Genomic DNA, 15,497 nt, shown 5'->3' on the forward strand with positions numbered 1-15,497 from the left:
GGCTGGATAAACAGAACATATGAAAACTTAATAAAGGCAGATATATTAAAAGAGCACTTCAGGAGAAAATTATAGGTAAAGTGAAAAATAACTGCGAAGGATGTAGGGGCCCAGGAGACCACTCCCCGGTGCTAAGCATTCAGGGTTCCTCTATGTTAACCGTAAGAGCAAATACACTGGGAATAGCAAACAAATGAGCCATTGTTTCCTCTGAATGTCCCTGGTAACAAAAGTTCAAGCTGCTTCTCCCACTGAAAATGCATATAGACATTTCCATGCTGGCTAAGGATGTCTATGTCAATTAGCAACTGTAAGAAGTTAGCTACATGGAACGGAGACAGCAGAAGAGCCCCGGTCACTGCAGAGACAACCTCAGACATTCCTCTGTGTTTCAGGAAGGTGTAACTTGCTAAGTACGTCAGCAGAAAACTGCGAGAGGGTAGTGATGAAAGACTTTGTTTTTTGGCACTGTGTGTGACTCTGTTTCTTTTCTATGGAACAATCTAAATTGCCACTTCCAGGAGCTAAGTAAGGGGATGGTTCAACGGTATACAAAAAAAAAAATATGCACAGGGTCAAGAAAACTGCTGCACCCTTGTAGGTTATATAATGTTTCAGAGAAAAAAACTTCTCTCTTCGTTTTCAGAGCAAAAGCCTTACTAATACTAAGTTCTAGTAAACTGTCTGCAACCCTGATCTAGGTTAAATGAAGGGTTTGGATCAGAGCAGATCCACACGAGTTTGTGATCATTTTCCAAAATTCTTAAAAATGACTACACCAATAGCTATGTTATGAAAAAAAAATTTTCACATCAGTTATAAAATCTTATAGGGAAAAGGTATTTTGCTAAACCTTTAAATTAGCAGAGCATTTGCAGCAGGCTCAAGGAAAGGTGTGGCCGGTGGAGCTCAGACAAGCAGTACTCCTGACACTGTTTAGATTCCTTATCTCTGAGTGGTAACAAATCTCTACAAAGACCTGCCCCCTACCCCACACACTCAGAGCACACAAACACAGAGAGCCTTAAAATAAAATGAAGCTGACTCCGAGGCAAAGGCTACCAGCGGAGCTCAGGGGAAGCACCAAAATAGGCAACTTGAATCTGAGTGGGAAGAAAAAAATTACAGGCTTGACAGATAACTTCCACTTATCACAGGCTGCACCCTTTACTTTCTTCGCTGGTCCGCAGCTCCTAAGGAGTTAGGGTCGACAATGCCTGCAAGAACACAATAGCTTCTCTCCTCTCCCGCGTAGGGTGCCGGTAAGCTGGCCGGGTGGCATGCTTTGCCGACCATAACAATATAATACTGCGTTGGTACCTTTATGACTAAGCCTGTTGATGTTTAATAGACTCAAAACAACTGCCCTTAAATGGCACTGCTTCAGACCATGATTTGTGGAAAAACCTAGCATTAACCTAAATTAACAGGGGGGAATTCTGAATGGGCTGCACAGCCACAGGCCCCCGAACATCTGGGAATAATCATTCCCCAACAATCCCTAATTAATTTGTTACACCAATGGATTTATCAATTGCTGGCATCTGGCAGGGCGCTAATCAAAGTCCTCAAATGAATGACTGCGTTTGGTCATTATTAAAATCATTCTTGACCACGCTGAGACAGAACCACGGGCAGCTGCCACTGCGGTTTTCCAGTTCCATTAATTACCTGGAAGCCATTGCAGACTGTGTCCAATGTTCCTGCCTGGACCCCTGTTTTTCTGGGCCCTGTTTTCTTTTTTACTGGAATGAACTGGAGGGAGCATTTCTTCTGGGTCACCTCGATCTCCTGGGCAGAAAAGGGGGCCCCTACGTCACCCTTAGATGCCCTGTTGCATTCTGTTGACTCATACTGTGTCAACAGGATCGCATTTTCTAGCAAACCTGTGCTAGCAAAGTCTACATGCGGCTCTCCCAGGTCTGTGGGAGAGAGTTCTAAACCGCCGAGGCGTTCCTTCATACATTCCCTACTATGTGTCGTGATCTGCGACTCCCCTTGTCTGAAAGTTGTCTCCTTTTCTTCAGAGTTGGAAACACACTTGTTTCCTCCATCTCTTGGTACAACCAATGTGTGGCACTTCGTGCTCTCTCTCAACTCGCTCTGCACACACCCACGTTCACCATGGGGCACCCTCTGACCACTCACACACTTGTTCCCGTCGAGTGGAGAGACGTCCTGCGGAATCACCTGGAAGCTGTCCCCAGGGTGGGTACTCCTGCACGACAGCAGCGGGATTTTCTGCTCACTGACGGAATCATCAGAAAACCCTGGCCTATATGGCTCTGATATGTGAATATCTTCAGCAGAAGACAGGCTTCTCGTCTGTGGCTGGTCCCCACTTGCAGGGCCCTGCTTCTCTTCTTTCTCTGCCGGGGGACTGTATAAACCAGAGTCATCCTCTTCTGAGGTCTGAGAGTTAGTACCCCATCTGCACTTGCTGGCCTTGGTAACAGCATCTGACACATCAGTAGGCTCAACAAAAGAACTTTCACTTTTGTTTGCATAATCCATAAAATTGGCTGGAACAAACATCCGCCATGACCTCCTGTGCTCTCTCTTTTCTGCCTGAGACTTGGGTTTAGGGACACCCGTACTTCGAATGACATCACTATTTAGTTTGAGGGCATCGAAGATCATCTTTTCATCTAGTCTGTTAGTTTCCCGACCTCGCAGCTCAAATATACTGGAAGAGGAAAGGGCACCATTGGAGCACAGTGAACTACCGTCCAGTGTCCTGTGACTATAGGGTAAAGTCCGCTCTGTAAAATGCCTAGAAGACAGGCTACCTTTGGAACCTGAGTCTATCTGTTCGTTTAGTCTAACTGTGTCATAGATCGACCGCTGTGGGACATAGCAGTCTTCAATATTCAAATCCTCCTCTTCTTCACCCTTCCCTACACAGGGAGGATTCTGGCGTAAACAGTCTGGTCTGCTGAGTGGCTTCCCCATTTTGTAGAGAGTCAAAACAAATATTGCAGATTTTGACACCAAATGGAAGAAATGCAGAAAAACATTTCCCAAGAGGGTCTACTTGTGCATAGAGCTACGGTGCACCCAGCAGGAAGGCATAAATAACAAGTCATGGTGTCTGAGGTGCTGACGGTCATCACGAGTGCATCCGAGTAAATGAAGCTACAGCCTTTTACCTGGGTCCCAGACATAAAGTGCAAGAGCCTGAGCTTCCAGCTCTTGCACCTCCTGTGCAAGTTCCCTTCCCCTCACTCACTCCCAAGCCCGACCAAAACAAGCACACAGCTAACGGTGGCTTAAACACTCAGAACATTCCACTCTGAGTTCATTGCGCATTTCGGTCTAATTTTGCGTGAGGTTTCCAGATTAAAATTTCCAAACGAGCAAGCATTTTAACAGGCTGAAGGTTAACTTCAGCAGAGCTCTGGTTGACTGTAATCCACTTAAAGATGGCTTGCAAAACTCCATGTCCTTTACAGATAAACTTCAGAAAAGCAGACAAACACAAGAGCCATGTATTGTTCAGATCAGAAGGCACAGAACAGATTGTCGGAGAAAAGTAAGTTAAGTTTGATGTTGTAAAAAAGTTAAATTTTTCTTTTAAATGGAAGGGGGAGCCATATATAAATAAATTCGACCCAAAAGGCAGTTTTTCTTCCCATATTAAGCTTCTTTGAGGTTATCCAGAATTACCCGAAAGAAAAAAGAGGAGGGCAGTAAAATCCAGCAACCATTAAGCCGTCAAAAAGCATGTCCGAACTTCTCTTTAAAAAAAATTCCCCCAAGATTCTTATCTGGTCTTTCTGAAGAAGGCTTCTTCCACCTGAGGCGGCTGCAGCAAGAGCTCCCGGCTTCCTCCAAGGCACAGGCAGTTCCCATCTAGCTGAAGCCCCAGCCGCTGTCCTCCGCCACTGGCAGGCTGTGGCCGCTCCCGCCGGGGCTCGGGCTGCGACAGGGCAGCGGGGCCTCGCAGCACACCCAGCCCCGGCGGCATCGATCTGATCCGGTCCAGGGCGCGAGTCCCAGCCGCCCGCTCGGCTCCCCGCTACGCCCTCCCGTGACTTAACTTCGCAGTCATCCTGCCCACTCGGCTTCTTCCCCAGCCCAGAGCGGTTTCAGGGGGAGGAATCTCGAGGCCTAGAGGCTGTAAAGCAACAGCTTGGTGACATCAGCGCAGAGCAGGCCGGTCCTGCAGCTGGGAGAGGGCAGCCGGGTTCAGATATCCCGAAACCCCTCCCGGCTTCAGATCCCAGAGGGATCCCAGGGGCAGGGGTAGAACCTGACACCAGTGGAGCAGGGACACTCATTCCCACCGCTGGCTCAGACGGGACTGCTAAATGAAAGTGTGTGTGTGTGTGTGTGTGTGTGTGTGTGTCTGTGTTGGGAGGGGGAATGGGGAGGTGGCCAGGTCCCTGCCCTTCAGCTGAAACCACTCTCCACGGTGACGAATCAGTTACTTGACCAACAGTACCACTTTGAAGTCGAGTCTTTTATCATTCCTCTCTAAAGACCAAGTTCAAAACTGACTGTTCTCCACAGTAAGGGCCCCTGCGGGCACCTCGCCCCAGCACTGCTGACAAGAATATCTGTAGTTACTAATATCCACACAGACCTCTTGAGATTAACGCAAGGCCCAGGCAAACGATGAACACAGGTTATTTAATAAAAATCACATCTACAGATTTTTATCAGTTCAGCAAATGTTCTTACAAAAAATACTGTCCAGCAAGCCAAATCTTGGCCTTTTTGGCAGAAATGACAAGAATTATTTAATCAACCTGATCCATTCTTGTATGAAATAAAGCACACTGCCAGAAAAATTCCTAGCAACAAAGGCAGGAAGACAAAATGGTGCTGACTTCCGAATGAAGAAAGCAGTTGTGGTATTTCTCTGGTAGTTTTATAAAAATGTTCTATACCTTAAGTTCTCCAAATTATTTTATAAAGATCTAAGTTAAATTAAAATATTTCCACACTCAACAGTTACTAGATGCACTCAGTACGTGGTCATCATTACGTTGGAAAGTACATTTATGCCGATATTCATACAGAAAAAGCAGGTATAAAATACCCACCAACACCCCAACACGGAGGTCCATTTTCATGGCACAGACTGAAATGTTTCAACGAGTCCGCGAGTCTGTGACGTCCAAGCACAGAGAAAAAAATGTGTCCACAACCACCATGTTGAAGCCCTGGACTGACACAACCACCATGTTGAAGCCCGAGGCTGGGAAGGCACAGAAATCAAGGGTCGTGTTCTCAAATTCCCACCACCTTAGACGCATACAAAGAAGTAGTGATAATTTCCATGGAACTGGGACACTGTTAGGTCCTTAGCAACTTTTCATAAAGAATGGCCTTAACTCAGCCCACCTTAGACTGAGTCATTAACACAATATTATTCCAGCCCTTGCGAAAGACCGAGTGACACCTAGAAACTGACGTTTGAGATAGGCAGTGCATTGTAAAAACTTCATGGATAATTCATCACCAAATTCAAGCACTAGGCAAGCACTGGGGAAATGACATCACATCATCACTGTCCTTCCCCATCTCATAGCGTAATGGGAAATAAAGACAATAAAATGGAGCCAGCACAGTTTGGAAGCAGGAAGCACCTCGGGAAAATGTGCGCTGGCTGATTATGTGTAGCCGTGAATTCTTATCATCTCAGTGATTGCAGCTTATTGTATTCTGGTTCAAGTTAATTACTGTATTATTTGTACTATATCAAGACGTCTAGCAGTAAATTCACACGTATGCATTGCGTGAGATCGCACAGAAAGCTACAGCTAGATTAACATAAAGGTCAAAAACCGACTCATCTTTCACCTTATGTCTGCCCCATGTAGCTACTTCAAGAGTGACAGTCCCCACTGCTGGTGGAATCTGGACACGGTATGCTATGCTACACACTAATCATGGATCGTTAGAGCGCTCACACTTAACGGAGGGGGCTTTTCTGAGCAGTTGACACCGACAGCTCACACACACAATCGCAGTGCTGTCTTCAAGCTGCAGCTTACCCTCGCTCAGTCTAGAGATGAACCAGCTGAACCCCTGCTGTCTACTCAGACATGCCTAACAGTGCGAACAGAACGTCGCTTCCTACTTCTCAAGCGAAATCCTTTTAAAGGAGAGTTCTTGCAAGTAATCTTATTACCAAGTGCCACAAATTACTTTATGGAAGTCATTAAAGGCTAATTCTATAAACTTGAAACATGGAAATTTTAGATCTGAGAGATTCGGGACATTATGTTTACTACACCATTAAGTGGAAAATACGTAAACACAAACTATATTATCTATAAAAGCTGACAAAATTCTCACTTGGCCCAGTCCAACCATTGCTGAAATCTGGGTAAGAAACCAAATGAGAAAGAGGGGTTTTGTGCTGCGGGTATGAGACAGGCACGGAGAGCAAGGGTTCTTGGTGCTCTTTCTAAAGCAGACAAGCTGGGAGTGCCCCACAGTCTCTAGACCAAAGCCACCACACAAGTGACTGCGGACAGTGCGTGGGCACAGTGGCCGTTTATCTGAGCTGGAAGTAATTCACGGTTAACAGGGAGCAGCACAGAAGGAGCATGCTTAGAAGCACTGATTGCCCAGTGCCTCAGTCTCTCCAACAAGCACTCGTGATCCCTCCATAACAACTGCAGTGCTAGCAGCGCACATCTGTCCCACCTCTGGGAGTGAGGCTTCCAGGTGGCTAAAAAGATTCTGCACAGAAGGCAGTGGTCTTATTAATTAAATAGCCAAAAATGTCTAAAAGCTCATGCTTTTAAAGGCTGCCAAGCAAGAGCACACATTAATAACCCCATTCAACTTCCTTCAGAGGACAGAGCCAAGCAAAATCTGAAAACACTTTCGTATCAAAATGGGGATAAAAGAAACAATATAATCTTGCCCTTAAAATGATTACAGATGGGTGTGTGTGTGTGTGTATGTGTGTGTGTGTGTGTGTGTGTGTGAGAGAGAGAGAGAGAGAGAGAGAGAGAGAGAGAGAGAGAATAAGAATGAGATATAGCATGCACATAGAGGTCAGAGGTCATCTTGTGGGCATTGGTTCTTCTCTTTCAGGACATCGGACCTTGGTGGCAAAGGTCTTTACCAGTGCAGCCATCTTGCCGAACCTCCAGCTCCCACTGACAGTCCTTCCAGATTTGTAGTGTGTGATGTTTCTTATGGGATGGAGGAGAGAGGGCAGCCACTTAGGGTGGATCAGAATGGAGGACTCACAACACTTCCTTAGCTTAGGTGTGGAGGTATGATCTCTACTAGGGGACTAGGGGCTTCTGCCTCGCCCACCAGATGCAGTATTACTCCTAAAGGGTACTCTGATGGGGTAAAGGATGTCACCTTCCTATAAGGCTATAAACTTTAGGTAGTTTCCATGGTGAAAATATTTCACCTTTATAAACACTGAAGGGAGGCGCACAGCCTGCTGGCCAGCAGTCTATGACAGAAATCAGTCCACTAAGACATGCCCCACACCCAGAACCTCTCCTAAACCAGAGTTATCTAATTCCCCTTGTACTCAACACAGATGGATAAATTATTCATCTTTAAATATTACTATTAAAACTCTATCTGGAAATTCTAATTTTACTTTTAAAAATATGGCGACATCACAGTAGGTATTTAGGGATCCTTAACCATTATTTTAAGGAACTTGTGTGCAAACTTCCTGGTGTCTCTAGTGCCATGATATTTTGCATTTTATTTATTCAATATTCAAATACTGCCTGGCTTAGATAATGCCTACACCTGGACCAGACTAAAGTTATTATAGTGTAATTATGTGTTCTGGTCTATGTCTCTGATTTCAACTTGAATTAGAAATTCTCCGATCTATGAAATGTTATTTCCATTTTGAAAACAGAATTGCCCGTTAATATTGACTTGTACCAGAGACACTTGTGTGGAAAAAATGAATCACAAAGGAGGCAGCAAGAGTAGCCAGAATGAACAGGAAGCAGGGTCTAAGTGTTTTTTGTTTGGTATCATTCTGCCATGGTATAGAGAGGCAAGGGTGCAGACTTAGCTAAGATGGGACACTATCTATTAATACTGTAGTTTCTTTGATCTTCACTGAGCTCAGTGTAAAATCAACAGTTCAGTGCAGTGATACCGACTATGATGATGGAAGGATCTGGCGGACTGCTAATGACATAAAACCACTTGCATAACTGTTTGATAAAGAAAAGTGTGAATACCGGGCAGGGGTAGTGTGTGCCTTTAATCCCAGCACCCAGGAGGCAGAGGCAGGTGGACCTCCACCTCTGTGAGTTCAAGGCCACCTGGTCTACGTGGTGAATTCCAGGACAGCCAGGTAGACACAGGGAGACCTTGTCTCAAACATATAAGCAAATAAATTGCAAAAACAGAAAAGGGGGTGAGCATCTATATGACTTAACATATCTTTCATTTGAAAATAAACCTGAGTTAGGGCTCTGCAAGCAGGGCCTCGGGGCACTAAAGCAGCCTTCTTCCCTCCTCCAGGAGACACGGACATGGACTCTGGTGTGCAGTCCATAGAATGAGGACACTCTGAAGCACAACTGAATTGCAAAAGTAGAGAATCATAGAAGGAAAACGATACACAGAAGGAAAAGCAACAGCAGAAAAAGGACCCCATTCTTTAAACTTTAATCTAAGACTAGGAAAACCTAAGGCCCAAGAAATCAAATATATAGTTGAAGAACTGGCACTAACGAATCAGTCTTTTGTCAAATATTTTTGGAATCTTCTTTTGATTGATAGTGAATCAGAAGGTTTGATTTAGGATAACAAGTTGTTAGTCAGTGTAGCTGAATTGATTTTTTTTTTTTACCCTACATAAATTTTGTCTTTTTAAAGAAACAAAGTAAAAATAAATAGCAGTTTCTTCAGTTCTAATCTGGAGGAAGGGGGCAGGGAAATCTGTACTTAAGTCTACATCACATGGGGTGAATGTTGGGCTCTGTACTGGGGAGTCATGTGGAAATTAGTGACCGCTAAGTTTCAGTCCTGCTCTCAAGCAGTTCACTGTGTAGCGAGAAAAGCCACCACAGGATTTTATCCATGACATTAGGGTGAGGGAAAGCTATTTGGTGGATTAATGTCAAACGGGATTATATCTGAAAGCTCATAACGAAAATAGGCCCAGTCCTTTGGTACTTTTTGGTTTCATTCTTAGAAATTATGACTGGCTTTTCATGCAATGCAAATTACTCCACTTGATTTGTTTTTTAAATTTCAAGAAATATACTGAAAAATAATTCCACAAAACACTAAGACCCAACAGAAACTGGATTAAGATCTGCATTATCAGCAAGCTCTTGTGCCACTTCAACAGGGAAAGAGAAAACACTAAAGTCAAGGGCTGTCTGGTCCCGCCTCACCAGCAGCACACTCTCTGGGACGCTCGTGACCACAGCCCTCATGTGCGCACCACACAGCTTCTGCAGCCCTGGGTGCACCGAGCTCCTGGCTGTTCTTAAGTGGGTGTTCCTGAAGTGTTGGGCCAGAGTGAAGGGCAACAGCCGCTTGTTACTCAAGTCCATGATATGACTGATAGCAAAACTTTCCAGAGGAAACATCAGGTCTGAAACGCGAAGAACGCAGCACATAAGGTATTGTACGATTTTCCTCAAAACATCCAGGCTGTGTGATGTTATCACCTGTATGACCCTGTGCACAGGCCTGGATACTAACTAGGGATGAACAGCGTCTCCTTTGCATGGCTGATACTAAAAGCATCTGACCGAACCCAAGGTACAGGCCTGCTACTTGCTGTCATTATTTTTTTTAGGGTACACACAAACAAATGACATCTATGTTTGCTTCTCTTTAGTCCCTAGAATCATGGGATTTTAAGCCCTGAACGGATTGTGTGCCCAAGGCATGTAATAAACTGTGCATTATTACCTTATACTGTGTGAATATATGCCACTGTGATTGGATTAATAAAGAGGCTGACTGGCCAATGGCTGAACAGAATAAGGTTAGGCAGGGGAGTCAAACTGAGAATGCTGGGAGGAAGAAGGGCGAGGTCAGAGAGTCGCCAGTAGATGCAGAGAGAAACAAGATGGGCATGCCATACTGAGAAAAGGTATCAAGCCTTGTGACAAAGAATAGATAAGAAACTTGGGTTAATTTAAATAAGCCTGAGCTATTGGCCAACCATTTATAATTAATATAGGCCTCAGTGTGTTTATTTGGGAGCTGCTGGCAGAACAGAAGCTTGCACCAACAATAACAGTGGTTATAGATATCCGAAGTTACCCTCCCAGTTCCCTCACTTAAGCTCCATACTAAAGACAGGAAAAGGAAATAGCATATCAGATGTAACAACAAAAAAAATTGGAAGTCCATTTAATTTCTATTTTTTTCCCCATGGGATGCATCTGAACCTGAGCACCGAACAAGAGGTCTCTCGTATGCTCTACATTGGGTGCCCAGCCTGTAGTTTTAACTATCTTGGTTTTGTTTGCTCTTCCTTTATTCTCTATGTGTTAATGATGCAAAATCCCTCTACTAGTCTTTGCTAGAAAGTAAAACACGTCTCAGAAACAGAGCAGGACCCATGACAACTTCAGAAGGTCTGTGGCACATACAGAGCAAACACTTGATAGTTTGTTGAGGACACCTGACATCCTCGCTTCCAGGAATGAACCTCTCTTTGTGCATGCAATTATTTGCTTCGGCTTTCACCATCATAAGTGGCCCCGAATCCAAAAAGACTGAAACAACCAGTTTTTTTTTAATATAGTGCTCCATCTATTAAGCATCTTTGAGGCTATCAAGTGGCAGACACGACTTGGTCCTGTCAAAAACAATTTTCTTTGAACTGCATCAGACGTAAGCTGAAGATCTGTTATAAAACTGGGATTACAACATGAAAAAGCACACTGCCTTTAAAAAGACATAAACTTCTACAAGAAAAGTTTAGAGAGGAAATTAAGATGGATGAGAAGACTCATTTAAAAAGAGAAAGAATGGAAAAAGACTACCACTGTAAACTATAATTTATCACTGAGGAAAATGCTGGGACACAAACATATGAAGTTCAGTTCAAAGCACAGCTCTGGTCACTACAGACGTCAACTACAAACAGCATCAGAAATGACTCCACTGAGGTCAGAGTGAAGCCTGCCTGGAACATCCTCAAGTTTTCTTTGACTCATCTAGGCCTTTGAACTGCCCTGCAATATCTGACTATTATAACCATATGTACTCATTCAGACATATGCCATATGCCAGTCATTCAAGAAGGTTAAAACAACAACAACGAGCCCCAGAAAATGCCTTTCCATACTAATTAGAATCTTCATTTAATAATAAAAACATTTGGAAAAAAATACATAGACTTCCCTACCTTAAACACGTCAAGCTGCTGGTTAATCGTCTCCGTTTCTGTCCCCACGGGCCCTTGCGATTCTTCGTGGTCCTCAGCCTTCTGGAGCAGAGTCGAGAACTCTTGCAGTTTGCGGTAGAACTCGTCCAGCCGCTCAGTCGCACCTTCCACCTGCTCTTCCCTGGCTTTCGCTCGGTCTAGCAACTTGTTGCACTGTTTGCTCAAGGCTTCTAAGTCCCTTTTGATTCCAACAAGGTCGGGAGAGGTTTCTTCTGTGGCTAGCATCATCTTGCAGGTTTTGTTTGTGTTGTCGTTGCTTGCTATGAGGGCCTCCAGCTTCTTCAGAAAGGCCTGGATAGATGCCTTCTGCTTTTGTAGCGTTTCTGCATCTCTGCCCACTGGAGCCATGCTATCCAGCTCATCATCAAACTCTGTGAACTGAGAGAACATCTCTCGGATGGTATTCTGGAAGTGTCCAATACCCTGCAGCTTGGTTTCGAGGAAAGAACACTTTTCATCAACTTGCTGGCTCAGGTTTTTATGCTCTTCAGCTAATGTTTCTGCTTGCGACAAAACATCGGAGGTTCCCTTTGGTTCTGTGGCTTCCATCACCAGGTCCTGGCCGAGCCTTTTTGCCAAGTCTACTTGATGCTTGAGGGTCTGGAGTGACTTCTGCTGAGCCTGTAGCATGGTCAGGTGCTTGTTGCTGTATGCCTGGGGGCCTAGGGAGTGATAGACATCCAGCTCTTCTTTCGCCCCGAGGAGCTGCCTTTCGGCTTCTTTGGAGACTTCCTGGAAGTCTTTAAACTTCTGCGCCATGTTCTCTAGGGAGACTTTCTTACTCTGAAGCTGTTCGGTGACCCTGTCTACCTTCTGGATCAATGCCTTATTTTCATCCGTAACCACCTCTTTATCCACCTCACAGACACTGAGTAGGCTATTGGCCGCATTGTTCAGTAATTCCACCATTCCAAAGTGGTGGTCCATTTCCTTCTGCAGGGACTTTAGCTCGGCAATGGAATTCTCTGTCTCAGTGGGATCCAAGCAGAACTTCACTCTGTCCAGACTCTGCTGACATCTGTCTACCCACGGCTGCAGAGTTTCCACCTGCTCTCTGTACTTGAGGGCTTTCTCCAGCGCGTCTTTCAGTTTCTCTTCCCTTTCGCTCACCTGCTTTCTGAATCGGTCCCACTCGGTTTTCATTGTGTTGAGCTGTAACTGTAAGGCTGCCTTCTCCGCCCCCTGTGTTTTTAATAACAGGCTTTCACCTTCTGCAATGGTTTTCTCGTAAATGTTAGACTGCTCAGTGAAAGTTTTGCTGAAGTCTTTCTGCTCTTTAAGCAATAATTCCAAGGTATCGAATTTGGCTGATATTGGGGGAGAGTTTCTTTGTTCCTCCTTCTTGGTATCCAGCCAAGCCTGAAAATCCTTAGACATTTGTTGAAATTGGTGAGAGCTTGCACAGGCTGACTGAAGGTGCTGAACATGATGCTCTAAAGAGAAAGCACAAATGTGTTGTTTTACATGAAGATCTTAGCACTATCTCTAAAAAGCCAACAGAAGCCTCCAAGTGATGGCTAATAGTTATCCTAGAGCAAACTTGGAGCATTGACTCGAGGAATTGGAAATGAACTTGAGCTATTGATAGAGGGGAAAAGGAGAGACAAATAAAACAGGCAGCAGCTGGGGGAAAGAAAGCAGCAATCAGGCAAAACCAAAAGCCGCGGGAATAGGTAAAAATGAAGGTATAAGGTGTGGGCATGACATACTGGGCTTGTTCCCAGAATGCCTTCTCCATGCCAGCATGACAAGCTGACAACGGCACAGTTCTGGATTGTCTTAATCACTCACTTCTTTTTTAAAATTTTACTTAAAACACCCCTTTCCCCATAAATATATTTGGATCCTATTTCCCCTTTCCCTAACTCCTTCCAGATCCTCCCCACATGCCCACACAACTTCAAGTTCTTCTTACTCTCTCTAAAATAATAATAGTAAAAATAATCAAAACAAGCAAAACACAAAAAAAGAAATTCAGTAAGACCAAAAAAAAAAAAACCCCTACACACATGCACATGTGACACACATGCACAGACAGACATACACAGAGACATACTCACACACATGCACATAAATCCATGGAATCTGTTTTTTGTAGACCAACTACATCTGAGCATGGGTCCTGCCCTGGAATGTGGTTGATTTACCCAGTGACACGCCACAGTAGAAAATACATCAGTTTCTTAGTTGAGGGCTGTGTGTCCACTTCCCCTCCTCGGCGCTGGAATTTTGTCTGGTTTGAACCTGTGCAGGTCTTGTGTGCTGTCAATAACCCTTTTCATATCAAATACATCCCTCCCCCATTTCTCTGACTTTTCCATATTCTCGGGGCTTAAATTATTTGCCAGGTGATTCCAGTTCTGAGATGAAGCTCAGGACCCCTGCACACGCAGATCCTGGATACTGTCCTATGCTGTCTCTGTGTAAGAGAAGCCTGAAATGGCTGCTCTAATCAACATGAACACTGAACCAATTAAAAAACAGATCAGATCCGGCTAGAGGCAAGGCCTAGAAGATCGTGGAACAGAACAGACAGTGAAGCATGTCCTTCTTTGGCAGGACCCTTCATACACGCCGTTGCACCTAGTTTGTCACAGAACTGTTGCTGCAGGTGCGTGAGGAAAACAGAGAAACCCACACATTTCTCTAGAAAAGCCTTCTGTGACAGACTCACACAAAGTAATAACAGACAGGAAAAAGACACAAAGCCTTTCAAACAACTGTTCATCTGCTTTTCTGCTGAAATGAGACAATGTAACACAGCAAAGGAGTCTATGTATTTAGAAGGCCAACTTGGACTACCCATAATTAAAGCATCAGGTCTGGAATGTGTGCAGAACATCTCTGATCTGTGCAGAACTTCCTCAGAACTCTTTCTGTCCACCTGTGCCCGGAGGAGCAGGGTCCTTTCCTAGTCACGAATTATCACCAAGCGCTTGCAACAGCAGCACAGGCTCACAATTTCTTACCAGGAAGTAGGTATATGCAAAGGGAGACCAACCTGTCTTTTGTTCGATATCCTTGAACGATTTTACAACGCCTTCCAGTTGCCTACTCAGTTCTGCTTTCAAGTAGCTCTCTTTGACCAGCGCCGACAGGTCCTCGCAGAGTGCCTGGGCTGCCCTGATGTGTGGGCTTTGCTGTTCGATTTCCTGCTTCAGCTTCTGGGCCTCTTCCAGCTGCTGGTTCACAGCGTCAGGCAGTGTGCCCGCCGTGAGGCTGCTGCTGAGCCGGTCATCCAGCTCACTCAGGGTACCTGAAAGGCTTCTCAGGAGGCCCTGATACTGCGTGCTTTTGACAATGGCCTGGTCAATCCAGTCACACCTGTCCTTCAGTTGTCCCGTCAGGTTGTCCCACTTCTGGGTCACAGCTGCCAGCTGTTCGTTCACCATCCTATGTAAAGAAGGGTCTTCCCCGGGTCTGCTCAGGATGCCCCGGCCAGCTGCTGTGAGCTGTTCGTATTGATGTTTCCGAGTGTCGAATTCTTGAAGCAGAATCTAGAATAAGTGTAGAAAATAAACAAAGGGTTGTATAATTAACTATAAGAAACATAAATTTAAGCATCCAAATGGATAGAAACGGTCCAAACCTCTCTAGTTTGCTTTTGAATTTTGTTTTAATGTTTGCCTAATTTTTGAGGACAGTGCAATTATCTGAAACTAAGGCGTCATGGTGCTTCCCAGGTAACAACACCCTGTGTGCAATGAGGGTGAGAAAAATGATATCAACTGTAGCGTGAGCAGATGAACAAACGCTCAGTCACACATTCCAGAAACACACGAGATGCTACTCCTGGCTTCTTCACCAATATTTCCTAGTATTCTACACCGAAGAAAACGCAAGGGTATCTCTTAACTGCTTAGTATGCTCAAGTGTGCTTGGCTTATAAAAAAAAACCCAAAACAGTGGACTTAAAAACATTTACAATCTTTATTATAAGAGCTTTAAAGATAAAATCTTATTGCTCAGAATGTAGAGGCTCATCGTCACTGTCATTAGAAATGACCCCCAAATGCCTTCCTTGTGGTGTAGCTAATCTTCTATTCTATATTTTATCTATTTTTATATTTATTTATCTATCCTTTTCAGATCGTTAAGATGACAAGCAAGTATTTCTCAAGAT

At 44.5% G+C, this 15,497-nt stretch overlaps 2 protein-coding genes across 21 annotated transcripts in view; both read right to left on the reverse strand.

The window, feature by feature from the left end:
* Dst (dystonin) overlaps positions 1 to 15,497 on the reverse strand; it is a 397,254-nt gene that overhangs the window by 68,442 nt on the left and 313,315 nt on the right. For all 20 annotated transcript variants that reach the window (XM_075980528.1, XM_075980523.1, XM_075980520.1 and 17 more), the window contains 2 exons: positions 14,376 to 14,871; positions 11,336 to 12,807 (listed from right to left, as the gene is read on the reverse strand). In XM_075980528.1, coding sequence (XP_075836643.1) covers positions 11,336 to 12,807; positions 14,376 to 14,871 — 1,968 coding nt within the window. The remainder of the gene's footprint in view (positions 1 to 11,335; positions 12,808 to 14,375; positions 14,872 to 15,497) is intronic.
* Positions 1,603 to 3,972, reverse strand: LOC142853534 (uncharacterized). Its single transcript, XM_075978709.1, has one exon. The coding sequence runs from the start codon at positions 2,950 to 2,952 to the stop codon at positions 1,603 to 1,605; it is 1,350 nt and encodes a 449-aa protein (XP_075834824.1). The 5' UTR covers positions 2,953 to 3,972.

The sequence above is a fragment of the Microtus pennsylvanicus genome, chromosome 7, assembly GCF_037038515.1.
Source record: "Microtus pennsylvanicus isolate mMicPen1 chromosome 7, mMicPen1.hap1, whole genome shotgun sequence".
Lineage (NCBI taxonomy): Eukaryota > Metazoa > Chordata > Mammalia > Rodentia > Cricetidae > Microtus > Microtus pennsylvanicus.